Raw genomic sequence first — 26,656 nt, forward strand, 5'->3', positions numbered from 1 at the left:
CCCCAGGGTCTGGGCACAGGTTTGTTATCCCAGGGCAATAACTGCGGTAAACTGCCATGGATTTCTTGACATAATATAGAAGCTCTAAAAGCAAAACCTGGCCTAATCTTTTAAGCGTGTCATTTTTCTTTCTGGGCAGGCATCTGCAGTGGAGGATATGGGGTGGTTTTCTGTCTCATTTCATGCAAGAGATCAGATTTTGCTTGTGAATCCTGCATTCCTCTTCTGGGGATTTATTGTATTCTGTGCACTCCCTGGATGTGTTTTTGGAAAACTAGACTGATGAATGCTATGAGCCCTGAGATTACAAAGCAGAATTATTCCTAGTTAACCAAAAGAGTCAGTAAAGTTCTTTGCTCTCGAGCCCAGCAGGAGGCCCAACAACTTCTTTTTTCAGCTTAAGCTGGCTCTGACTCCAGGCAAATTCATTCTGTGAACAAATACCAAGTCAGTAAAGCATCAAGTCAGAAGCATCAATAACCCCTGAGGACAAGAGGACTGATGGGCCAGCATTTCCTTGAATCTGACCTGTGGAGCCCTGAGATCCTCATTGCTGTGGCAGAGTCATTCATAAATTTTTCTGCTTGTACAGTGTTGCAAAACAGCTAAGAAATTCTTTAAAACCATTCAGGGAATAGAAAAAGCTGAAAATTTGTCGCTTGTAAATAATGTACGTAGAATGTTTTCCCATTAGTTACAGGCTGTTTACAGATGGAATGGAATATTCCTCATTAAAAGCCAGAAAATATTGGAAGGTGTCTGAAAAATAATTGTCCCGTTTAAAACTCCCAGTGTGCTCTTTGGCTTGTATTTTAGCAGAATGCTTTAATGAGAAAACCCATTGTTTATTTAAAGCAAAACATTCCTTGATCAATATTCCACAACTTTTCTGGTAGAATTTTTAAAAATAGCATTTTCTGCTAGGAGAAGAATTCAGAGAGCTTTCCTGCAGCACCCAAACCCACCCGCACTGGCTTACACTGTGCCGTACCGATGGCGTGTTCTCAGCTTTAGATAGTTTAGACACAGCCTAAGTAGCCTTGGGGCAAACTGTTTCACCTTCCTGTGCTTCGGTGTCTGCATCTCTAAGCTGGGGACAATGAGGATGAGCTCTTCTAGCGCTTCTTGCACCCTCTGACTGACAGGTTAAAGCTGGGTTTTCACTATTCCTATCAATACGCTTCTATGACTGCGATATGAAGGGAAGAATTTTCCCCCGTGCAGCACCAGGTCAGGCGTGTTTAAGGCTACCTTCAGTTTTCACTGAGTCAGTGGCTTTGGGAGGCTGGGCTCCTGCTCTCAGGCTTAGCTTTTCATTAGTGCTCCTTCTGATGCACGCCTGAAAGGGCAGCGACAAGCTTTCTTAAAGCTAGAGATGGAATATCCTCAGTGCAGCATCTCTCTTACAGCCCCAGAGCCTGTGAGCACGGTCCCTGCTGCACTTTTAACTGGCAGACAACCTGGTGGCTGGTAGCCAGGGACAAGCAAGAAGAGCTTCAACTCTGCTTTGCTTGCCTCGGGGCCCGACGCTGGCTTTGGGAGCCAGCTCTGGAGACACAAAAGATGCGCCAAATAACTGTCAGCTATACTAACTGCATCCCCAGCACAGAGATAAATTCTGTCCTGTGTTCTGGAGTCATAGGAAGCCCCGCGCAGAAAAGGGCTCCCAACATCAGGGCCTGACTCACCGTCAATACCAAAATATAAACTACCCAGCACACCTGACTCTGCAGCAGACAGAGGGTCCTCACCAGCACGCCCAGCATCAGAAAATCTCGGAGGAGTCAGAAAGATGCATAACATGCTGCTGGGTTGGGCCTAACACATGATAAAGGGAAATGAAGAGAAATGACGTTAAGTATAGCTTATTTACAAGGCAAAGTAGAAAAGATGAACATTTCTAGGCAACAGATATGTATTTGCATGTATATATAGAATTTGTAGGTATACGGTTTGCATATATAAATCTGTGTGTGTGTACATCTACTCAGTACAGCTAAATGTTAGTAACATCAATACTGCAAAGCATCACCGCACTAAAAAAATCCCAACAGAAGCACTTCTCTAGCTGGCGGTGAGACAGAAACGGCTGATCTCCTGCTGGGTTTGGACAGCCTAAATATAGCTCAGAAGATGCTTCTGACACAGTTGTCTCTCCTGTTTGGTTGTCAGACGTACTCTGAAGAGTACCCTGAAGAGAGGGGTTTCTGTGCTCTCAACGTGCGGTCCTTTTCCCGGTGAAGTAAATGGGAAAGCAGCCTTGAAGAATGTGAGAGTCATCTGATCCGTCAGGCTGAAACCATTAGGCAGAGACTGGGCAGACGGGGATGCTAATGGGGATTCTGGCTAACGAGACATTCAAAAATGAGGCCATGTCTCATCTTTCTCATCTCTGGTCATTCAGTTCTTCTCAGCAGGTAGGGCACTAACATTTTCCCTTCCAGCACAGCAAGGTAGCGCTTGCTATGTGCCTGCAGCAGTTATCTACCCCACACCAGCCAAGACTAAGCTGCACTCGCTCTCTGCTTGCTTGGTTGGTGAAATACCACCCCTGGGCCACCATCCCGCCCTTGGCAAGTAGTTATCATGTTAAGGCTCAGAGCTGGGCGCCCGACACCTGCAGCCTCCAGCTTGTGAAAGAGGACGGTGCAACGCTCCAGGTAACACAACAGGCAATGGTGAGTAGAGTGGGGGTTCTCTGAGTGCAGCTTGTCCCAGGGATAAGGAAAGCGATATGCTTTCCCTTCTTACTTTAAGTTGGTCCAGTCAAGTCTGATCGGGGTTTCTGCAAGGGCACTGACAGATCCTAAATCGATACAAACCGGCAGCATCACGGAGAATGTCAGTGGGTCCACACAGACTTGAGTCCTGCTCTTGAACGAGTAGGGGACACGAGCGCCTTAGCTTGGAAACACCACCCTCATTACATCGGTACGTGTACCTGCCCAAGAACCCAGCCCCGCATTTTCTGCATAATGAAAATGCCTCTGGTTATTGAATGTTGCTATTTTCGATGCACTACGCAAAGTTCAGATCCTCAGTGTTCAGGCGCAGTCTGCTTTGCCTGACGCTGGTATATACGGGTATCGGCGTATCCCCTTAGCTACAGACCCGCACGGCTGACGTACCGCTCAGTGTGTGATACCAAGTGGAGAGGGAACAGGCAGCCCCAAGGAGTTCCCCATTCATCTGCACCATTCTCAGCTGCGCTGCTGCAACCAGGAAGAAATTCACCGCGCTGCCTCCCAGCAGCTGAGCGCACGGTGGCGTAGAGGAGTTACATCTCTTTAAAACTGGCCTCGGGGTCCTATTCTTTCGCTCTGCTTTTATTAGCAGGTTCCTGGTTTTCTTAGGGCAATTTTCCCTATTTTTTCTAATTATTTGTTGGTGTTTAACAAGTACTCAACTACAATGGTTTTAATTTGCCCAACAAATTAATTCTAATTAATTCATCTAAGCAAGTAGGATGCAGTGTGCCATTCGGCTCACCTCCAAGTCTCTATGTGCCGTTGCTTTCAGGTGGCTCTGGATGGGAGCCGCTACCCACCAGGCTGGGCAGAGACCTTGCTTGCAGTCCCGTCACAGGTGATGCTCCTCTCCTAGGCTGCCTCGCTGCAGAAACTTTCCTCCTCTACCTGGGGTAGAACGAGGCCCTGGCTACGCAGGTGCAGATTTGTTATTTAAAAAGTCACACCAGCCTGTCAGCCAGGCAGGCAGCGATGCTGAACACCCTGCAGCTTGTGCTCCAGCGGGTGAGAAGAGGGGTGACCAACCTACGGCCCTGGAGCCACCAGGCAGCGTATAAACCGCTCAGGTCCCTGCTCATCCCACAGCTGCCTCACGCAGACAGCTCTGCTGCGGGGGAACGTCAGCGTCCCCAGGGCTGGAAGGAGCCAAGCTGGCAGGAGCCATTGCAGCCATCTTCTCCCAGCCCCGTGGGGGGGACCCAGCTCCATGTCCCTGTCCCCATCAGCTCCACGCCATGCCAGGACCTCGGGGCATTACAGCTAGGTCCTTCAGCTACCCCCAGCGCCCGCTCCCCTGCCTGTGGTACCTGTCCCCCTGGCTTGCCGCCTTGTTGGTATTTGGCTGTTCAGGCCAAAAAGCTTGGGCGCAACTGACGTAATGTAGGGGGGAATGGTGGCTTTACATGTCCTGCCTACTGCTTATGGTAAAATCCCACTTGTACATAACTAAGTTAGGAAGTAGTACACATTGAACTATTCAGAATAATAGGTATTTATTTTCAGTGCTATTTTCATTTAAATATTGGTATCATATATCCATGTCTGAGGTAATAAATTAAAAATAAATTCAAGATTTCAGTCCCATATTTGTGCTGCATACTTTTTCTACCATTATACATAATTTTGAAGCAAACACACATAGTCCATAATTCTGAATGCAGCTAGGAATATTATTTTAACACAGTCACTTTTTGTTTCACTATAATTTTGCTGAGAATGGTTATTGCATGATACACTTTTAATAGATGTTTTAGTTATACTAGAGTTTTCTATTAAATCACACATACCTTAGTTATAGGAAGATGGGCATGAAGATGTGCTTTGAGCCAAGGAAGGCAAATATTGATTCAGAGTGATAGCACATACTGCAGGATTATTGTCTGCCTGCACTAGAGCCCGGATCCAGCAAAGCCGTTTCAGTGTGTGCTTAGCTTTAGACATAAGAGTCGTTTCAGCGCCATCCATGGCCTTAAGCGTTTGCTGAATCAAGGACTAGCCAAGTCTGCAGACCCAAATTCATTAACTTCTTTAACTGTGTGTTATTTGAAAACAGTTTTGCTGGTTTCATATTTTGTAAGAAATTTTGTAACGACCTTCGTAAGATTTTTCGTATCAGTGAAGCACCCATGAAAGTTTCTAACCTGGTTCATAAATACACTATGAAAAAATAAGCAGCTACAATGACTTTCTTCTACACATTTTGTTAAAAGCAACACCTAGTTTGAAAAGTTATTAAAGTAATTTTTCCCATGGTAAAATATATTTAAAAAAATAAACTCTTCATTTCATCATCTTCCATCAAACATATAAGCGTGTTAAAGGGCGGGGCATACCTCAGGTATTTTCATTTATAAATGCAAGAGACTGAGTGTATCAATCTTTTTGCACTTAAATGCTGGTGGTAGTAAGGCCCTTTCAGCTAAGTCTCCATCAAGCCCAACATTAGTGAGCTAAAGAAACTAACAAACAAAAATTTTGCTTGCATATAACTACTTCATAACCCTGAATTGAAAAAAAAACCCCTCTCTGCTTAGAAAAAAACTCTTATTTAACTGCTGCCATTAAAAAAGTATACCTCACCTCCATGTTGTTTGAACTTTAATCAGTGATTCTGAATGCGAAGGCTTTAAACACTCACTAAAATTACTGTGGCATGCCATCAGACTCTTAATGTTCGTAAATTGTGCTACTCCCCATTTATATCAGGAAGCTATAGTATAGAGCTAGAGCTAATGGTTGTCTTGGTGTTAAAGGTCTATTTCCACCAGATTTTCTTTATTTGATTTTGCAAACGACTGACAGTGCTCATGATGTGATCCTGAAAAACTGTTTGGTGTTATTAGCGAAAGCTATAGTCTGTGTGAAAACTCTCCATGCTCATGCAGTGAATTGCATCGTTGGGGGGACCACGGTCCTCACTGCAGTGGTCTTGGGCCTGGCCACGAGGCCGCAGCTGTGCAGCCCACCGGGGTCTTCAGTACTCCACCGAGCTGACGATTGCCATCGGTTCATCGAATGTCGCCAACCTTATCTGCCGTGGGGTAGGGATGGAGAGAATTTCCCCGGTGTCAGTTGGTGAGTGAATACCATTGTCTATTATGTTTGAAACTTCCTCCTCGTGATCCTCGTACAGCGTGTTGATGTGCAGCAAAGGGTGGGTGGGGTTGCAGTTCAGTGCGGGTGTTGGCTCTGGCTTGACTTGGTTCAAAGTCATACTCGGCGCAGCAGCAGTTGTGGCTATATGGTTGTGGTTGCATGTGACGAAAGCCCCGGCAGCTGGCACAGTTCGGCATGCCTCAGATGAGTATAGGATCTCTTTTGCAGGATGAGGGGTGTCTAGAAGAAAGCAAAACAGCCAGTTAAAAGACAGGTAGTCTTCCACCCTTCCAGTCCACCACAGAGCAGCGTCCTGAACCAATAATAGTCACAGGCAGTTTTGCCACTGATTTCAGTGGGAGCAGGAGTGGACCCAAACGTGAGTTTTCTTGGGACCCTTTGAGAAATCCAACAGGACGGTTTCAAAACAACAGGGTTGTAAGCTCAGGGAAATAGGACAAACAACAAATGGGTTTTGTAAATCTCGCTCTTTTTTACGCATGCTCATGCTCCCTTATGTGAATGGTGTTTTAATAAAATAAACAAAAAACAACTGAAAAGTACCTTTTATTCTCCTCTACAGTCTGGAAGGTGTTTTATAAATGTTATGATTTAATGTTTTGACAAACATCATGAATGTTGAAATCCACAGGATGGAATACAAAAAGCACCGATATTTTCAATGGGAAAAAACAGTGGTTACACATTGTAAGCCACTTGTCTTTAGAAAGAACTCAGCAATTTGACATTAACTGATGTCTCTTTCCAGAAATTATAAGTCTACCTTACCTGATGGACTGCAATGTAGGTCTAACTCAAAAGCAAAGCTGAAAATTTTTAATGGGAATGGGGAGTAACAGAGCCCCAAAACTACAGTAATAATTTTTTGCCCTTAAAATATTCAAGCACTAATTTAGACAAAAGTAATTGAGACCAGAAAACCCCAGTAGTTTTGAGGAGTTGAAATCAGAGCAGGTGACTGGGTAAGGAATGCTGTAGAATAGCTCACATGCACATTGGTTGGAGGGCTCTAAGGAGCATAAGGATTTGGAAGTGACAGAAACTTTTATACCTCAAATCACTTCTTTGCTGGGCAGTGGGGTGACGGTAGCTGTCAGTCTGTCGAAGCCCAGAGGGAGGTCTTAGCTTGTAATGAGATGAGAGCCATTGCTTTAAGTACGTACAAATCCTTCTGTAACTTCAACTGCATAGTGCTTCTTTCTTATGTCAGTAGCTTACAAAAATAAACAAGAAGATACCTATCTGTCTATCAGTTTATCTACTGATCTATCACTTTTCTTAGTGCTCACATGACTTTCCCCACCACTCTAGCACCTGACATTTATGGATATATTTGAAACACTCCTTTGAGGTAAGAAAGGGACAGGATTTCCAAGACACACACTGGGAACTGAGGCACAGAAAGAGCATCTGCCATGAGGCCACATGGGAAGGGAATGGCAGAATTCCTGAATCCCCGACCAGCACCTTCACTTCAGACCATCCATCATCTGGTCCACCTGAGACAAAGGGCAATTTAAAACATCACTTGTGTGAAGGACAATATCAATGATCTGAGTTGTGATGTCCTAGGTGACACACACATGCCAAGCTCTAAGAATTGGTAGTTAAAATGAATTTTTTCTACAGGGAGCTTTAACTGCCATTAGCAGAGTTTCTCACACACTCCTAAGAAGTGGCTATTACTGGTCAGAGTACTGGTCATCTACTGTGGCAGTTTCCATATGACTTGAAAATAAGGCAGGTTTGAAATGTGCCAGGTGCTGGTAGAGAACGAAGGGTATCATGGAGGCCAAACCCTCCTCATTTGTGAAAATCTGCTTACATCTGAAAAATTACCTGCACCAACAGCCTGCAGGCTGTTCCACCCTGCTCTACCTGTAATAATGCTTATCCTCCATATAACTGATAAAGAGAGAGAACCCCTGTTTCTGAGGCCTGCGAGCCCTAAGATTATTAGCTATCCCAAAATCTAGCAAGATAGGTCAAACAGTTCAGATAAGCTTCGAGTTTCTGAAGATTGCTATGCAAGTTCTGGACTGTGGAGGTGGTAGGGGCATTAGGGCATACTGTACCTTTGAGAGAGGAGGTAACGTGTACTACAACATTCTCTTCCTGGTTTAAAAATCCACCCTCTTGGCTTTTTGACGTAGGCATCGAGGGGATGGCTTGAATCTCTGGCTTGGGTTTTTTGCTACTAAGTATATACGGATGAACATCCAAGGAAAAGTGTCGTGTGTGTTTTTTTTCACTGCTCGTGCTTGGGATGGCGTTTGGCTCGGTTTTATGAGCGGACGATTGCTGTGAGGTTTTTGCCGCAGACTCCAACAAAGGCGCTATAAGGCTATCTGTTGCTGTTTTCCTCCGCACAGGCTTCGGTTTTTCAGGTTTATGGTTTTCAACCTTCATAATGGCTAACTGTTCCTTGAATGGCTGAGGAAGGGGATTGGTGGTCGGGATCCATTTCATCTTCTTCCTTGGTCTCTTAATGATGAGCTGCTCATTAGCATCAATGTCTGCTGGATCAACGCTTGGGTCTATCGTTTGGATCCCTGAATCACGCATGGTTGGAGTGGCATCATGATTGGACTGAGCCAACGCTGCAAGCAGCTGGCGTACCACATTGTCATACATCAGATCGCTTTCATTTGTAATAAAATCCAGACGGTTCAGTGATTTTATGTGGTCCCGATTTTCATTGCAAAACATGGCCAAAATATTGATATCACAAAACTGGGACTTCTGCCACTGTTTCTTGGTCTTTATTCCAACTTTGTTCAGTTTATCAAATATGAAGTTGGACTTGCGAAATATGAAGAGGTGAATTAAGTTGATGAGGATTATCAAGTTCATGAAGCAGAGGAGAACGATATCTACACCAGCAATAATCCGCTGGAGCTGGACGGATGGCAGTTTGCAGTTCACTCTGATGTGCAATTTGGAGCTGCTCGTTTTGTCTGGAGGCTCTCCTAGCGCACATGTAAATTCATTTTGCTTCTGTGTAGCATAGTAGGTGGATAAGTATGTAATTGGTATGATGCTTAAAAAGATGATGAACAAATGTCTCGCAAGGTAAAGCTTGGCTAAAAAGTTACTTCGTCCTCTCCTTTCCAGGTATTTCTCAAACAAGTTCTGTTCAGGGCTTTTTTCCTTCTCTGCATTCTCAATGATTTCTCTCTTCTCTCTCTCGGTGATCCCCGGGCCTTTGGACTGAATCTGTTTCTCTATTTTTGGTGCCCGCCCTTCAGCTGCTCGGTGGTAGCAGTTATCGATCTCCTGAAGCAAAAAATTAAGCTCTGAAGTCAGTCGGGTGGAGGCCAGAAATTCCCAGCCCAGAGCTGGAATGTACATTATCCCAGCAAAAGCCAGCAGTGCATAAGGTAGGAACTTATGCTCAAACAAGGAGGGCCAGTGGCTGGCATCAACTCCTGGCAAGGCATCTTTTAATTCTGTCCAACAATATCCTCTGGCATACAAGGCTTGATCGCGGGTGAAGTTGTGTGGTGTGTAACAGTATATTGGCTCCTCTGTATAACAGAGAGAAAAGTCACTGCTGTGCATTTAACCTACAAAAGGAGCTCTGGAAAATAAACATTTCAAATTATATCGATTTTATTTTACCGTATCTTCACATGACCGTTAAGCCGTCCACGTCTGTTAGACAGCTCAGCCTGCACACATCTTCAAAAGCCCCCCCCCCCAACTATTTACCTGGAAGTTTTAGAATGAACCTGAGCTAGAAATGTCAGCAAGAAGTATGTATTTTGGTTTAATTACCTCTCTGAGAACAACATCCTAAACAACTGTGACCTAAACTCTCTAAAGCTAAAAGACCTGATAGCTACTATACAGTAGGTGAGGATGTTATGTGCAAATGCTGAAAGGCTCATTTAGGTAAAATTTAAGGTTCATCCCAGCTAAATACAAAAATGTTAGATGCAGCAAAAGGAAATGGTTTTAATCCTTATTAACAAAGTCTACTCATTGGACATAGCAGAAAAAATTGAAACTTAGAGACATACAAGCATTTAGTTAACTGTGTCCATCCCAGCTAAAATTCTTGAATTCAAGTGTGACTGACCAGGACAGAATCTGGTGTGCTTTTATCACTATGAAAATTTAATTCTGCATTTGAAACTGTAACGTTGTTTTTCACACAAAAAACCACGGTGGACCAAGAGAGCAATCAGGCAAAGTAATGTGCAATTAAATGGTGGAACTTGCTGTCATACACTATTATGGAAGAAAAAAACACGGTGGACCAAGAGAGCAATCAGGCAAAGTAATGGAAGGAAAAGCATAGCAAGGATTATTAAATACACAGATAGTGATGCAGTTTCTCTCTCGGGACTTGTTTAAGCCACAGGCTGCTGGAGGTTGGAAAGGTTTATCAAAGGAAGTAACACCATGAGCTTGTCTGTTTTAACACTCCTTCCTACGCATTTGCTTTCTGCCATCATCACAGACAGGATGTTGGGCTAAGAGGAATTTTGTATTGACCCAGTAGGCAAGTTATATTCTTATACAATTACATTTTTCTATCAATATATGAAAGTAAGACTAAAAAACTTGTGAAAGCTATCATAGTATTAATTGCTGAAAGAACAATGACCATTATCAAAACACCTCTTTGAAGAGGAAGTCCGTATTTTCATGTTTTGGCAGGTAGAACAAAGGGAATATATTTTACAGTGTTCTGGTATACTTTTAAAAAACTTGCTAAAATGAGACCCACAGGAAGAAGGCATGTTCTCTTGAATTGAAAACCGCTCAAGAACACCAAGCTTGCTCCAGTTTTGGAACGCAGTCTACAATTCAGATTGAGAACAGCTCACTGGAAGAGAGTGGTGGTACTGTTCTCTTAATAATACAAATCATGAAGAGAAATCATAAAATGTCTTTTGACAACAATAAATATTAAAAAATAATATGGAGGCAAAAAACCATAATCCTTTTGGCTTAACAGAGGACTCCTTCCTTGACCAACTACTTTGCATATGCAAGCAAATTGAAAGCATTTACTACTTCTTTGGTAAAATGTTGAGGTGTAAACCTCTTTTGTGACCCGCAGAGATCTACATGGTAAGGACTGCACAAAAATTGTTTTGTTTTAAAAAGTGATTCAGTGAGGATTCTTTTCTAAAAATACAACCAATTTAAACAGAGTTGATAGAGTAAATGATGCTACCCAAGACAGCATGTAAAGTGAGTTAGCCCTGCAAATTCTTTAAAATCACTTTTGAAGACTATTTTAAAATGAACTAACTTCAACTTCAGAGGAGAGCTTAAGGCACTCTAATGTTACACAGCTTCCCATTTAGACTATTTTTATGTATTTACAGCCATGTATTACATGAAAAATGCTCACTGTCTCTCTTCTTTTCAGTAATTACATGCCCTCCCAACCCTACCCATAAAGGCATGCATGTAAAAAATTACAACTCCTACTATCAGAGATTTTCTGTATGATTTCCCAGCAGACAAAGTAGATTCCTACATGAAAATGTTCCCATGGGGAAAAAAAAGGCAAAGAAGCAATGGTGCGTTTCTCATAAGCAGAAATATTTTGAACTGGGTGTCCCTAAGCTCAGTAGAACCTGCCGATATGAAACCTACTTTCCTGTGACATACATGGGTTCATTTCTCCTACGTATCAGCACCATGAATACTTAGGAAGACAGCAACAAGTATTTATACAAATCATCCATAAGGATTCTTTCTGGATTCATGTATCAGTGGCTACTACCAAATAAACTGTGAACAGTTCGCTTCACCGAGACCTGACAGCTAAGGTGACTTCTGCCAAAATTGTATATATACCACAACAATCAAATACATATTTATTTTATAAATTAGAAAATGAAACAAATAAAAATGTCTTAACATTCACATTTATGTTGGACAGATCACTTACAGACTAACTCTGCACTCTGTCCATTGCCACTGCTTCAGGGAATAAAGTCTGAAGAGCTTCACAACTCTGGTTTGGACTGAACAGCTTCATTAAAGGCAACTTCAAAAATGGGGCTGCCCAGCCCAGTAAAGAAAGCAAATGTCATTTTACAGGAATTTGTTTGTTTTTCCTCCGTTAAACATTTTTTAAGCTGCTCCCATTGCCTAGTAAGTTGTGAGAGATCTCTAATTTATTGGGATAGCCAAGGATGGTATCCCATTCTTATTCGATGTTTTGTTATTTACTGACGCTAGTCTAATATCTTCTTTGCGTATTTGTTAAATTGACATGACATTCATTATATGCCATGTAAATCCCAACACCATTCAGATGGACCCTGTCCTCAGTGAAGTCAGTGGGATGTCTTATAACTGATTGAAGTGGGGGCAGTGGGGTTACAATGCAATTTTATTCAAACAATATCTTCCAATACGTTTGAGCCATACTCAACCATCAGTGAATACCACTAATTTTGGTAAAGTTACTCCACAGGAGAATTTAGCTTAACCTTCTCAGCATAGGACTTGGCTCACAAAGCACAGCATCAGCTCATTCATCTAGAAAACGGTCCAGACAATGGAGAAGAGAGAAAGACCCTTCCAGACAATGATTCAAAGGAAAAGACTAATTTAGCTATCCCCTGGAGGAACCTCTCTTCATTCACAAGAGGCTGCCAAGCAAGATTGCCACTAGGTTTGAGTTAGCTTTTGTGAGTGCTTCTTCTTAGGCGATGCCAGCATTTTGCCTTGCATTTAATCTGACATTTAACACCATGAAGGTGTTTGATCCCATCAAAGTAGAGCACGGACCTGCTTCTCCTCTACTGCAATCTGCGTCAATCAGGAAGAAATAAAAAAGAAAAGCATCATGTCAATAGCTAATCTGGTTTGTTATGAAAGATGGCGGTAACATATAGCTGGATCTCAACATGCAGACCTGATGAGGATGGGGGAATAACAAGTTCTTCTCACACATACAGCTCGCTGACTGCGAGGGCCCTACTTAACGCACAGTTTCAAGAAGGCACAGCAGAAGTATTTTTTTATTTTACAGTGTTCTCCTGATAGGTAAGTAGCATTAAAAAAAGGCTGTAAGAATGTTTAAATCATAGCTCTGACATTGGATCATGCAATAAAAATGTATTTGCTTTTAACTTTGCATTCATAAACATAGAAAGTTTCTACCGATATTGTTATTTCACTCTGAAAAATCCTCAAGCAATTTAGGAAGTTTCTTTTTCATATAACCGCTCCAGCCACCATGAAATGCAGCTTTTTCCCAAGAGTCTGCAGTTTAATTGCATATGGCATAACTGTTCAATTGTGTAGGAAAACGCAATAGAGTAAGATGCTGTAAGGAAAATATTTTTAAAAGCTTAGGGGACATTATTATGGCTGAGCAGATTGGTCGTCTTCTCAATATTGTCTAGGCTTAAGCCCATAAATATAATCTATCCCTCCACTCTCCTTGATAACTACATTCTTGTGAGCCCAGGAGACAGAAACTCCTACCAAAAAAAATGGAGAGGGAGGTCATCACGTCCAGAATAACCTTTTGCCAGTTCCAAACAATATTGAAAAGGTGGCTCAGGATGGACATGTATCTGTGATTTGCACATGTGTGCATCCATACCGAAGGCAAAAAACCTAGTAAGATAACGAACCTGCCATCATTACTGGTGACTGGAATACTGAACTCAACTTTTCTGCATTAAATGTGATGGGCTCACTGCGACATTTTTAGTTCTGATGCTCAGAGTAAAATCTCAGTAAGCTCGAAGTCTGAAGGTCTGCCCTTAGGTCCACCTACACAAAAGTGTTAACTGCAAGCCAGAATATTAAGTTCAACACAGTTTCAGAAAAAATCACCAGGAATACCCAAGAACAAATCCTGTCTTCAGTAATACTTACCTACATTCCCAGGAAATTTCCTTTTGAATAATTTTTAAGAGACTAAGTAACCCTGTCACTATGCTAATGCTGTGCAGAAATAATTATTCCATTGGAAAAAAAAGTCCTTGATGTTAATATATTATAAAGTATATTATACATTATCTTATACTGACGAGTATAAAGATGCATACTAGGAAGATTAGCTTCCCTTTTTTTCGATACTATTAGAGGATCACGGGAGCACTACATCAGGTCTTTTCAACAGCTGTACATAAATACATTTTATCCCGCTCACTGTGCACATAAGTAGCTTCTAGAAGTCCTCAAAACTAGTCTCATGGCTGAGGTATGAGAGACATCTCACTATATTTTTCAAACATGCAAAGCAGATGAAATAGTTGATGCAGAATTACTTAGCCAGTTGTGTAATATAATTGATTGGGTTATGCCACTTGAAAAATTAAAACCCCTTGACAGCCAAGTTTCTTCACGTGCTCCATTCTGTACCATCTCATCCCATCAGTTTAAGTACTACTTAAATGGAGAAAAATGACTTGTAGGAAGTATTGTGGCACAAAGGGCATACTTTAGGGGAACAGAAGAGAGTACATGGTTGCAAGAAGACAGACAAGGTAGGGAGAGGGATGAAGGAAGGGACTGTGCTCAAAAAACTCTTTATAAAGAATCTAAACAGTATGGAAAGAAGGAGTGAAGGCAAAGTATGGAAGCTAGGAGCTGCAAGTCTGCTGCCCGCTAGTAAAGGCTCCAAGAAATGCTTGAGGGCTTCCAGCAGGCACAGGCTCCCACTCCTTCTGTTCCCAATCCAAAGTCGGCCACCTCCTTCCAGTGGTTCCTCAACCTCCACGTACATCAGCATACATTCAACTGCCCTCTCCAAAAGGCCCTGATTTAAACACTGTTGGGCTTCAAGTGCTCGGCCTGAGGTTATGTTAGATAACTAAATCCTGCTTAATTTCATGCAAGACAGACAATCCTGTTAAGTTCTGTAATTCCTCAAGCAAGGGGCTGGGGTGCTGAGGTTTAGGGTTGGAACCTCTGTGAAAACTCCCCCTGCAAAAGTGAATGGTGTTACGGATAGAAAAATCTGGTAACTGCTATTTTAGACCATTCCCTGAAGTTATACCCCAATGCAGAGTCATGGAAATTCTGGAAGGAACCTCGGAAATTACAGGGTCCCATCTCCCACTCAAAGCAGGGTCAAGGCTCAGTTCAGACCAGCTTGATTAGGCCTTGGTCAGTCTGAAAACCTCCAAAGATGGAGACTACATAAGCCACCTGCACAACCTGCTCCAATGTTTGATTCTCCTCAAGGTGAACTTGGGTTTGGTTTTTTTTTAGGTCATGTCCAGCAAGAACAGTTGATTCATGCAGGAGTAATTTTTCACACTTCTGAGAAACGGCCATTTCCAAGAATGAATGCAATGGTCAGTTGCACTAGGAACACATTAGGTAAAACATGGCTAGAAAGCTACCATTGCAATACAAGTGGCTAGAGCTCAGGCCCCAGTATTGCATCTCAATCGAAGGAAGTTCACCAAGGAGGCTCTGTGTGTGCATGTATTTGCCGATCTATAAAAAAAAACTTGCAAAAAAATGTGAGCTGGTGTATAGTATGCAGAAACGACATGAAGACATGGTGGAGCTGCTAGATATGTACCGCTCTCCATCACCTTTGCAAAGTTAAGTTTTTACAAGTCTTCCCAGGAAAGTGAGTTGAATTGCATCTAACACAAACATTCACTTACCCCTTCAAAATAAAGATAACAATGCCAATCTCTTAGTATTCAACCCTGTAAGAAATTAGACCTGCTCCTAAAAAGGCTTAAGTGACTTCATGCATTGGACAGTTCCTTTGAAGCCAACCGGATTACTCACAGTGCATAAAATTTGGCATGTGCATCTCTCTTTGAAGAACTGATGCTGTAGGGGGGTCAATTTCAAGCTTCTAAAATACTATTATGAGCAAAAGTTATTTAAATATATATGGACAACACATTTACAATGCTTTTGGTAGACATTAAAAAGTAAGAAAGGAAAATATTAGTAATAAACAGTATATGCCCCTATATAAAAGGGCAAATGACTTCACACCTACCATATTCCTAGTGAAATGAAGCATATTCACTCAAAGCAAAATATAAACCATAATAAAAAACTATGTATGCCTCCTGTGACCTCCAACTTTTAGAATTTACTCTGGAAAACGTAATCATGCCTCATTAATCTTGCAACTGAATTGCATGGTTTCAGCATTCTAGTGCAATAACTCAGCAATGCAGAAGGAATAGCACAATTTTCTAACAGCAGACAGAAAAAAAGAAAAAAGGAACCCAATTTTCAGAAAATGTAATTCAAAAATGAAAAATCTTGTGCTTGCTACACCAAGACAAAAGTATGACTCTTGGACAAAATTCTTCGAGGATCTAGAAGTAAACATTCAGCCTGACCACCACAGCTCTACACTGGGTATAGGCAGCAGAAGTGGTGCTTAGGTGCTGCCATGCAGGATGGATCTCCCTGCTCCTGGACAAATGCCGAGACCCTCGTGCTGGAGACCCAAGTTAAGTATCAGGTAAGTACACTGATAAGTACACTTACTGAATTAAATACACTACAGACTCACCCTGGGCCTACTGCATCCTAGCAATTGGCTTTCTGCCCTCTTGAAGAAGGCTGCTAAATCATCCTCATGCTGGTTCCCAACCTGCCTATGAAGAAAAGATGGGATTCCAGTCAAGATCTCTGAAGCACTCCTTGTACGGTCCTCTCCCCTTGACTTTAAGGAGAAATTCAGTGTTCAGGTAGAATCTCTAAATCTCCCTGCCCATCAGATGCCAGAACACAAGTTTCTAACAGCCAAGATAAATGAGAAACTCCCTAAATTCAGCAATAACTGCCAGTATTTGACAAGGGTAGTCCTTATACTGCTCTCCTTACATTGTGTCACACACGTGTAGGCAATCAGACATACACGCCTCATTCATCTCGGGTACGAAAAGGATTGCACAAGAAAGCAGGTAACAAACTGTTTATTTTGAGAAACAGAAGTAATTTATTTAGTAGTTTTTCAGCAATTTTTAAACGGAAAAGAAGAGATGTCCTGGATCCTCTTCTCTCTGAAAAAAAAAGAACAAAAACCATCCATGTTACTGAGGTTGAAAATGTTGTCTAAAGAAGTACAGCAATATCTAAATAGTATACAGGGTTTCCATCTCAGTCACACAAGGAATATGTAACTCTCTACTTTGAATGTGATTTTAACAAATGCTGGCTAATACCCAAATTACGTCACAGCCAAAGGAAAAAACTCCGTTAATGTAACTGGTTTATTTCAACTACTTTATTTAAAGGGCATTTAAAGGTTAGAAATTAGTACAGCAGGAGGATGGATTCCTGAAATTACTTTTGTGTATCAACTGTAGTCATATAGTCCTATTCAATTCACTGAGTTTACTCATATGAATAAGAAAAGAAAACATTGATCAAACTAAGCCTTAATTTAGCAAGCTAGTTATTAAGCATTATTACTTTTATCAAAACAAAAAGACAATACCTTTACCTTTCTTAGGGAATATTCTTTCCAAATCTGAATATAGGTTCCATGCCCATGAAGTCTTCCTAAGGTACAAATTTCTCCATGATCAACAAGGTAAGGTATAGCCTTTTTTGCCCACTCTCTGAAACCACTTGTCCTGTTCAAGAAAAAAATCTCGAAAAGAAAGTCCCTAAAGAAATGAGACAGGAAGCCCTGTTTTACTGGCCCATGCTCTGCAAGGATTAGTCATAATGGGTGAGATGTAGATAAGCAGCTTCAAAGACTGGTAGGTAATGGGTTCCCCACCGGGAATGTAAAGGCAGCAGCAGGTGTCCCTGTATTTGGGTCTTTTTTCCTTGCAGGACTGCTGCTTGAACTGCATATATTTTGGATTTGCAGAATCAATACATTAGTAACGCACTTTCCTAGTGTATATACAAATTTATAGAACTATATTCCCTGTATGCAATAAACATTGGCTCTTTAAAATTAGCTGGTATGCTGAAGTTCACTTACCAGCAATCTGAGGCTTAAAGACTTGTAACGCCTGCTCCGCTTATTTAGGAGAGAAAGATACCTACTCCTACTTGGCTGATATGTTGAAGTCTATTGGAGAAGGTTATTCCAGAAATAGCAACTGTTACGGAGAAGGTGCAGAAACACCTAAATGAAATCCCTTAGGCTGCTCCTATAGAGGAACGTTTGCTCAGTAATGAGCTACCATCCACCATGTGATGGTGGTAACATTACTGGGAAGAGAGCTTGTTTATAGTGACTGTACTGTTAAACATCACTAGGAGCATTTCTTCCTATGCTCAAGAGAGCTCTGTGAGAAAACAGAAAACACCTGGAAGGAAACAACAATGCTTATATTTGTACCTAGAGGTATGTTTCTGTATTATAATGTTGCTTTGTTTTTGTTAAGATTTGAGGGAAGGTTAGATCTGAATTTAAAAGAATGCATTCATCAAAATATAATAAATGAAATTCAGCCATACAGATAAGTCCTACAAAAGAGATCTGAGTAACATTTGCTTCCAAATTTAGCCCTTACACAAGGAGGTGAGTGGAATTTTAGTGAAGTACAGATCATCTGCATAGGAGAAGTAGTAACGTGTGAAGATAAGTGTTTTAATGTTTTCCAAAGATCAAAAAAGTATTTTGGGGCAACTCAAAAATTCCCCTCTAGAGATGGAACCCCAAAGCAACTACACAAGCACCCGGACACTATGATAATGCAGACCAGAGTAATAGCTAAAGCAAACTGCAAGAACACGTAAATGCCAAAGCGAAATGAATTATGAAAATCCAGTGAAGCTGATGATACCTAGACAAGGGTCGCTTCTTAATTCAAGGGTCAAGTGCAAAATACAAATACAGGAAGCAACAGAAAACAGCAGGCTTGTTCTACTGCATTATCCTTATTTAAGGATTAGAAATTTAAAAGTTGATTTGTATTAAGTACCTCTTGGCATCAACACAGCACCCAGAAAACTTTGTATTGGAAAAGAACACCACCAATAGTTAGCTCATTAGGTAATTATGTTACTAGAATAACATAGTATTTTGGAGGCAGAGATGGCTGGTCTACTGCTTTTTGGGAAACTGGTTCTGCCATGCATAGAGAAATTGGGCTTTGTAAAGGATCAGAACTGTCTGATCTATCACGACAGAGCCAGGAGAATCTGCCTCCCAAGGCTCCCAGGGGCTCTGCCAGTTTCTGTGTGGGGGTCTCCTGCTCTCCTGAACAGGTCACGGATCCCACAGAAGATAAGGCACCTCAATCTCAAAATGCTGAAATATTACTTCAGCATATAACTAAAATGTTCCAGAAATAGTCACTGAGCCATTAAGCTGCAAAAAATGCACCACGAATCTCAGCACCTGGCTGCATCACTGTTGTGCTAACTTAGAATCTGCACAACAGGCATGGTGCCAGTGAAGAAAAGCAAACAAATCCCCAAACCTTGCTATTATAATGAACTGCTGTATTTCCAAGTTTCAATGCAAGAGTATAATGCAGGCCTGGGACAAAATCCCTGACAATGGAAATATCTGCACTGGCTTCAGTGCTTTTCTTAGAATAAATCCTGTATCATGGGAAACAAAGGGAATCTCTGTAAGAATCATGCCAGTCTACTGCAAAATTATTCAGCTTTTGTAATTAAATGTGTATACCTACTGATGGTGCTCACTGCAGTAATTTTTAATGCTGACAGAACCCAAGGAACTCAGTAACGATGCGGGTTCTTGAGGAGTTTTACAGTTCTAAGAAACAGTACAAGCTTACATTTCTTCTATATCATGGATGCATAATTTCTACCCACTTTAGGGAGAAAAAAGCTTCAAAATACTTCGGGGTAGCTTTGAAAAACAGTCTTGACCTTACTCTAATTTATTCACAAGGTTTCCTCTTGATGAAGATGAATGAATGAAGTAGCTCTTAAACGAAAAGATTTTTGACCATCTGTTCAAATTGTTGAAGTTATCTGAAAGCACATACTAAGCTAAATCTCATCTGCATTTTGGACCTCTTCACATACATGACACTTGGGAGATGAAAGGTTTAACAGTACAAACAGGGACATTAAATATCATGTGAAAAGAGATGATGTATATATGTCAATGAAGTTTGAGAAATGGAATTCATGACAGAAAAGCATCTGTAGCAGCTAGAAACTGCAAGCAGAACGATTACATGTGAGGCTCATGCATTTCCTCAAGATTACCTTTCTATTTAACATTCAGCTGTGTAACTGCAAATCTTTAAATGGCCAAAACTCACGGAAAAGGAGCTCACATGTCTTGTGCACACCTCGTGTTTGTGTGTGTGTGAATTGCTCTTACCCTTTGGGAAAAATTCCATCAGCAGTGCCAACAGGCAGTGGCTGAACTGCAGCCAGCCTGCGGTTGCTATTTCAGTTCTTTTTAAAAATGCATGATTAGAAAGCACTTAAACAGAAGTGGTACCGAGACACTCCTTAAATTATCTTATCACAGCTAATACCACCTCAGAACCAATTTCTGCACTGGTGCCATCACGTACATAAAACAATGTGGCCCTGTACTCTTAGCACTAACAATAACCACTTGGAAAAATGTCATCTTCACTTTCTTACTGTATGTGGCTTTAAGTGCAGTTAGAGAGAAAAAATGGAAAAGAGGCTCAAAAGCCATCTAATAGATAATTCAGGTGAGTGAGCACATGTAAATATGCTGCCCACAACTTGAAACAGAAATACAAATTAGGAAAGTTGACCAGAAATACAAAATAAAACTCCATCTTATAATAGAGAATGGCATACTGTAGGGTGAAATGCATAAGAAGACATTGAACTCACGCATATACTGTACTACACAGTGAAGTAAGCACTGCTAATGCAAAATGATTACAAATCAGAAACGAAACATAAAAACTTGAACTGACCCTTCAGTCATTTAACTTACTGTCTCCTTCCATTACTTCCTCATGAGAATTTTCTAGCAGAAGGGTGGTAGAGGGCTGAGCTACGTAACTGCTAAGAGACATAGAAATACAGTATTTATGAGCATCTTTTTGGTATTTTGTAGGCACTGTTTTGTAAACCTAGCAAGAAAACCAATGCCAAAGCTTGGCTTCTGACTAAAATACACAAATCAGCTGGATGACTGCTTTGCTTTATTTTAATAAAATATTGGTATTTAACAGCTTCTTAGGGAAAAGCAAACACGACTGCAATACAGAAAGAATAATTCATCGTGAAGAGAAAGCAGGAGGCACTATGCAAGAGGGATATGACTTAGCAATCCCTGTAATTGACCACATCAGTTCTAAAGCTTTTGAAAGTTTGGAAAGCAAAATATGTCAATATTGTGAAGATAACAGATAACACAAAGAGCAACGCATTCTCCCACCACTCTCTGGTCCCTTCCACAGAGAACCTCCCAAAGACACTTACTGATAGCATTGCTTCTGAACGCTGCACAACACTGAACTGGAATATTTAAACCACTTAGTAAAAGCATCAAACAATACAAACAAAGCAGCACATCATGAAAGCCAAGTATCTCTTCATCTACTGGACCGCAGAACAGTGTCTTGGAAGCTCAGCAAATGCCATGAGATGTTCCACTACAAAAGGCTGCCGCTTGCTGCCAGTAGCACCATTGCCGTTCAAGGAGGACAAAATACAGCACTTGCTGGTGAAGACCAGCATGAAGTACCCAACAGCATCCTACTCCTGCCTGTGGGGTGTGTGTACTAGTTCCATGGTAGAAACAGGGAAGGTAGAGGAAAGGATGAAAACCACATGGAACACCAGACAGACCCACTTCAAACTGATAATCAATGTTGCAGCCCAATAATACTCTGCCTTCTGTGCATTTTAGAAAGGAAGTGAAAATGGAAAGGTGGTGTACTAAAGGACTGATCCCTTTTTATCTAGATCCATACCTCCCCAGACTGACCATGCCTTGATAGGAGATACTGAAGCATCATCACTAAAAACGACTGCTGAACTTTGACACAGGCTGTAGCTGGACTAGAACTATGTATCTCAAGAGCCTTACCTACTAACATTTAATTAGTTTGGTGGTTTACCATTTTTTTCACTAAATATTAATCTACAGCTAGCCTGCTTCAACATGAAAACACTTTAAATGCTTTCTTTAAAAATAAATAAATAGATAAATAACTAAATAACTAAATAAATAAAAAGAATACCACATCCTTTATTGTAGGAAAGGGAACAATCCTGCAGGCTCCAACACAGATGAAACGGAAGGCTTACAATTTGCTTCTCCACCTGCCAGTACCTGGTTGGGTCACCTATTCCTGCACTGGGACAGCACAGTACTGCCAAATCTGAACTCTCCGTTCATACTGGTTGTATTTTACTTCTAGTTTACAGGGGAATAACTAACTGTTCAAGCTGTTGGGGAATGAAAGTCAGGCTTCTGGACCTCCAAGTAGGAGAAATCAAACCTCTAATGAGTCAAATACAAGCATGGACCTTTGCAAAGCACTGCAAAACACATTTGCATGAGTGCTCCAGCAGATGCCTCAGAATATATAGGGTATAATGGGGGTCATTTAAATTATTTATATAACGGGGTTTATTTAAATAAAAATTTAATTTCTCTTTAAAGCAGTCCTTTCCAAATGAAAACAGAGCAAACAGAAGTAAGTTCCCTTGGGACTACCTACTGTGCACAGTCATTCTCAACAAGAACATGGCTATGGGAGAGGTTTCATTTAGTCAATGCTGCCTTCTGTAGACACCTTCACCAGGGCCAAGAGCCCCATGACTCCAGAAAACCAATTCCACTCAAATACAGATCCACCCACTGGATAAGAGAAACACACCTCCAAAACTTTCCTTATTATCTTCAAGGTCAACATACACTGGCCCCTAAATTCAGGACGTCTTGTTATTATACAAAGTCTGTCCATGGGTGAGTTTTAGAATGGGAAACAAGGTTAATTCTTTGCTTGTGGGTACTTGCCTGGGCTTCCTTTGTGTGGGGTAGCTGACTATTGCTCCTAAATGACTTTATGCTGATTTTATACCCAGTATAAATACGGGACATGGATTTATTTTAATTAACTTTCTAAGAGTGTCCTTTCTGGAATCAGACTGGTTTGCTTGAAAAACATTAAAGGAGAACTGGGAGACTCAGAAATGATAATGTAAGAGGTTAGCTGAAAGACTTTCTCTTATGAAAGAAGTTTAGGAAGTGCAAAGAAAGGCTGCATGCACTTCTTTGCAGAGGGGCCAGTGCCAGAACTGTATCTTACCTCAGCCATCAGAGCGAAGTCCTGTCCCCACTGAAATCAACAGTGAAACTCCCATTGAGACCTTTGCAGCCTGACTTTAACTCTCAGGACCACATCCTACTGATGTGTATGCCCTACGCCTTTCTTCCGCAGAGCTCTGTTTCACCCAAAATGCACTGCCATCTAGTAGTGAAGTTTGGAAACAAAATTTTACCTCCCAATAAATTTTGGTTATGTTACTTATTCATTTATAGGGCAAAAGTGAAGCAAGGATGACAGCCCTTTTTTTTTTTTTCCACATTGAGTCAGACTGTAAGGATATAGTAAGCATCCAGGGCTGCATAACAAGGAGCGTGGCCAGCAGGTTGAGGGAGGCGACTGCCCCTTTGCTCCGCGCTGGTGAGACCTCACCTGGAGTCCTGCGTCCAGCTCTGGGGCCCCCAGTACAGGAAAGACATGGACCTGTTGGAGCGGGTCCAGAGGAGGGCTACAAAAATGATCAGAGGGCTAGAGCACCTCTCCTATGAGGAAAGGCTGAGGGAGTTGGGGCTGTTCAGCCTGGAGGAGAGAAGGCTCCGTGGAGACCTTATTGCAGCCTTTCAGTACTTAAACGAAGCCTATAGGAAAGATGGGGACAGACTTTTTACTAGGGCTTGTAGGGACAGGACAAGGGGCAACAGTTTAAAATAGAAAGAGGGCAGATTTAGATCAGATATGAGGAAGAAATTCTTCACTGTGAGGGTGGTGGGGCACTGAACAGGTTGCCCAGAGAAGTTGTGGATGCCCCATCCCTGGAGGCGTTCAAGGCCAGGTTGGATGGGGCTTGGAGCAACCTGGTCTAGTGGAAGGTGTCCCTGCCCATGGCAGAAGGGTTGGACTAGATGACTTCTAAAGGTCCCTTCCAACCCAAACCATTCTATGATTCTATGATAAACGTAATAGAAGAAAAGTCCAATACCTAATTTAAAGCCTTTTGTAACACATTGAGTTCAGCTGGATTGTGATTTATTCAGAAAATCAGCATAGGACCTGCTAAACAATTAGGTCTTGCCTTTCATGCTATTAAAACAGAAATTGGTGATTTAATTTCTCAAAAGTGATGTAAAGTTCAGAACACTCTAATACGAGGACACACAAACCACTTACAGGCATAGCAAATGCATTAACCTAAACAACGACTTTGCCCATGGCACTAGAACAACATAATTATCTAAACAACTTTATCTTCACCTACAGGCAAACTACAGTATACAATATATTATACTACATACATAATGATTTTTATGGTTGCTAATCATCATCTTTTAAATAAAGACATAAAAGAAATAAATTCTTTGTCTTGTGCTGGGGGGCTGGACTCTGCTTTCGTACATGTTTAAACGATTACATGATTCTATGATTCTATGTTTCACCCAGCCTCTGGCCCCAGAAGGCTCAGTGCCTTATTTCCTACTCTGAAGCACTGACTGATGGACACAAGGGCCCAAATCAAAGTTTGGGAAGCTACTAAGCTATTTGCAACCAAACGGGCAGCAGGAACCTTGTTCAATTTTGTCAGCACTTTCATACCTGTTATTTAAATTGCACATCCAAAGCAAGCAAACGAAGATAGATTTTTTTTTTTTGTAAAGGTCAATGGCAGTGCATGGGTGAAACCTAACACAAACTGCAGAATCTGTGATAAGCATGTACCCAGCTGGACTATCGTTATTACCACCCTCAGTGTCTCTGGACAAGCTTGACTTAGTACACACCATTTTGGTAAGAGAGTAACACCTGATTCAGCTCACATTAAAATTAATCAGAGTTTTGCTCTTGAACTCTGTGGAAGCAGAACTGAATCCACTAATCCTGAGCTCTTCAACTCCACTCCAAAAAGGAATCTATTTAGTTTCATCAGACCCTTACAGCATTTCCATTACATTCTCTTGTATCTTTATTTTCTTCCTTTTTCTTGTATTATTTTTCTAACTGAAGACCATCTCAACAAACACATCGTGTGACAGAGTGTTGCCCCACATCTTTCCAAAGACATCAGGCTGTTTTCTGCGTTGCCTTGTAAGCTGTGTCCTGGCAGGACACAATAGGTTACTGCCCTGTATCTTACTGGGTCAAATGAGCATACCTGGTCTGTAAGCAGACACAAATGATACGGCTTTTGGTACTTCTGAAAAGCAAATCCGGAACACAACCATCAGCCTAGAGAACAGTCTTCCACAGCATAAAATAAACTCAAATGCAGAAATTCAGTTGACTCCCCCTCTTCCATGTACTTGTGTGGACCACAGTTCAGAGGGACATCGGCTGTATTAATCCAAGTCTCTTAGACTTGAGGCTTCCTCCGCCATCTGCAGCCTCGGAGGATTTGTTCATATAGAAGAAGTTACTGCTGCCTGCACAAGCCGTGAGTCACCAAAGGACTTCTGCTAGGAAACTCGCACAATGTAAAGGAACACATTTGAAGGGGCACAACCTTTCCTGCACCCAAGGTTATCGTTAGGCCTACTGACGTCCAAACCTGTATATCTCAAAGAGTACGAAGGCACATGTATAAGTATGCACTCTTGGGAGTTTCTGTAGGATTGCCTTTTTATTAGTTTACTTCTCTACAAACCAAATAGAAGAAAGGATCCCAAAACTTTTGCATTCTACAGAGGATCACCAAAGGTGACCTTGAATCCTGCCTTTCAGTCGCTATGAAGAGACGGTTTTCAGATGTTCAGCAAGCTCAGCATGCCCTGAAAATACGGTCTCTCCCCCAATACCTCCAGATGAGCATCCCTCTTATCATTAACTGTGGCTGAAGATCTTGAGCTATATAACTGTATGTTTAAAAACCGAGGTAGATTGAAAAAGTTTTAACTATAATTAAGAAAAATCTCAAGACTCCATTTTCAAGCAGTTATTTGTCTAGGTAATGTAACTTTTATCTCATCATGAAAACAGGTATTAAGGATACGTAAGTGCTGGAAGTCAATCCCAAAGCAGAGTGCAAAGCAAGAGCCTGATTCTGGGATGTGTTTAGACTGGATACAGCCAATTCCCACTAACTTCACAGGCTACAGACTGCCAGGTCAGCCCTCTATACTAAAGCGTGAATAATTGCACGTGGATCTTCCGTATGGAGCTTCAGGGGACTTTAAAAGCAGTCACGCACTGGCAGCAATACTCATCAAGCCTGTACCTCAGAAAGTAAAACAGTGTTTGCGTACACGCCAATGGCCCGAAAGGTGTCAGAACAGTTTACTGGGTCAGTAATTTTCAAGGCTCATCAAAACTCGACCTTCCTAGACTAGCAGGGCTCTGCCCTGGCGGTCGTGGGCAATCAAACCCGGCTTTTTAAATCGTTACCGGCTGTATGGAAGATGTAGGCCCTTAACATAAACACACACACCGGTGACTTCCACTGTCACAATACGGCAAAGCACAGTGTGCACGCATCTCCGAGTATGGCGTCAGTCTCCATGAAAGCATCTGCCCCTCCCTAAGCGGGCTGGCTGGACACGCGTGTTGTAGGCGCCCGAGTTAACGTTAGGACAAACGCTGGAGGTCGGCGAGGGCCCAGCTCAGGCCCTGTCCGGGATGCGGCCCGAGGAGCGCAGGACCGCACCCCGTGCCACCCACACCAGCTCCCCG

General features: G+C 41.8%; 1 protein-coding gene across 1 annotated transcript; it reads right to left on the reverse strand.

Annotated features, from left to right (window-relative positions):
* Positions 1-5,721: 5,721 nt before the first annotated feature.
* Positions 5,722-9,425, reverse strand: PANX2 (pannexin 2). The gene is made up of 2 exons (XM_035893719.1): positions 7,940-9,425; positions 5,722-6,083 (listed from the first exon to the last, which is right to left on the reverse strand). Exons 1-2 carry the CDS (start codon positions 9,423-9,425, stop codon positions 5,722-5,724), a joined length of 1,848 nt encoding a protein of 615 aa, XP_035749612.1.
* Between the last annotated feature and the right edge of the window lie 17,231 nt (positions 9,426-26,656).

Source organism: Egretta garzetta, unplaced genomic scaffold, assembly GCF_000687185.1.
Source record: "Egretta garzetta isolate BGI_Z169 unplaced genomic scaffold, ASM68718v1 scaffold64, whole genome shotgun sequence".
NCBI classification, from domain to species: Eukaryota; Metazoa; Chordata; class Aves; order Pelecaniformes; family Ardeidae; genus Egretta; species Egretta garzetta.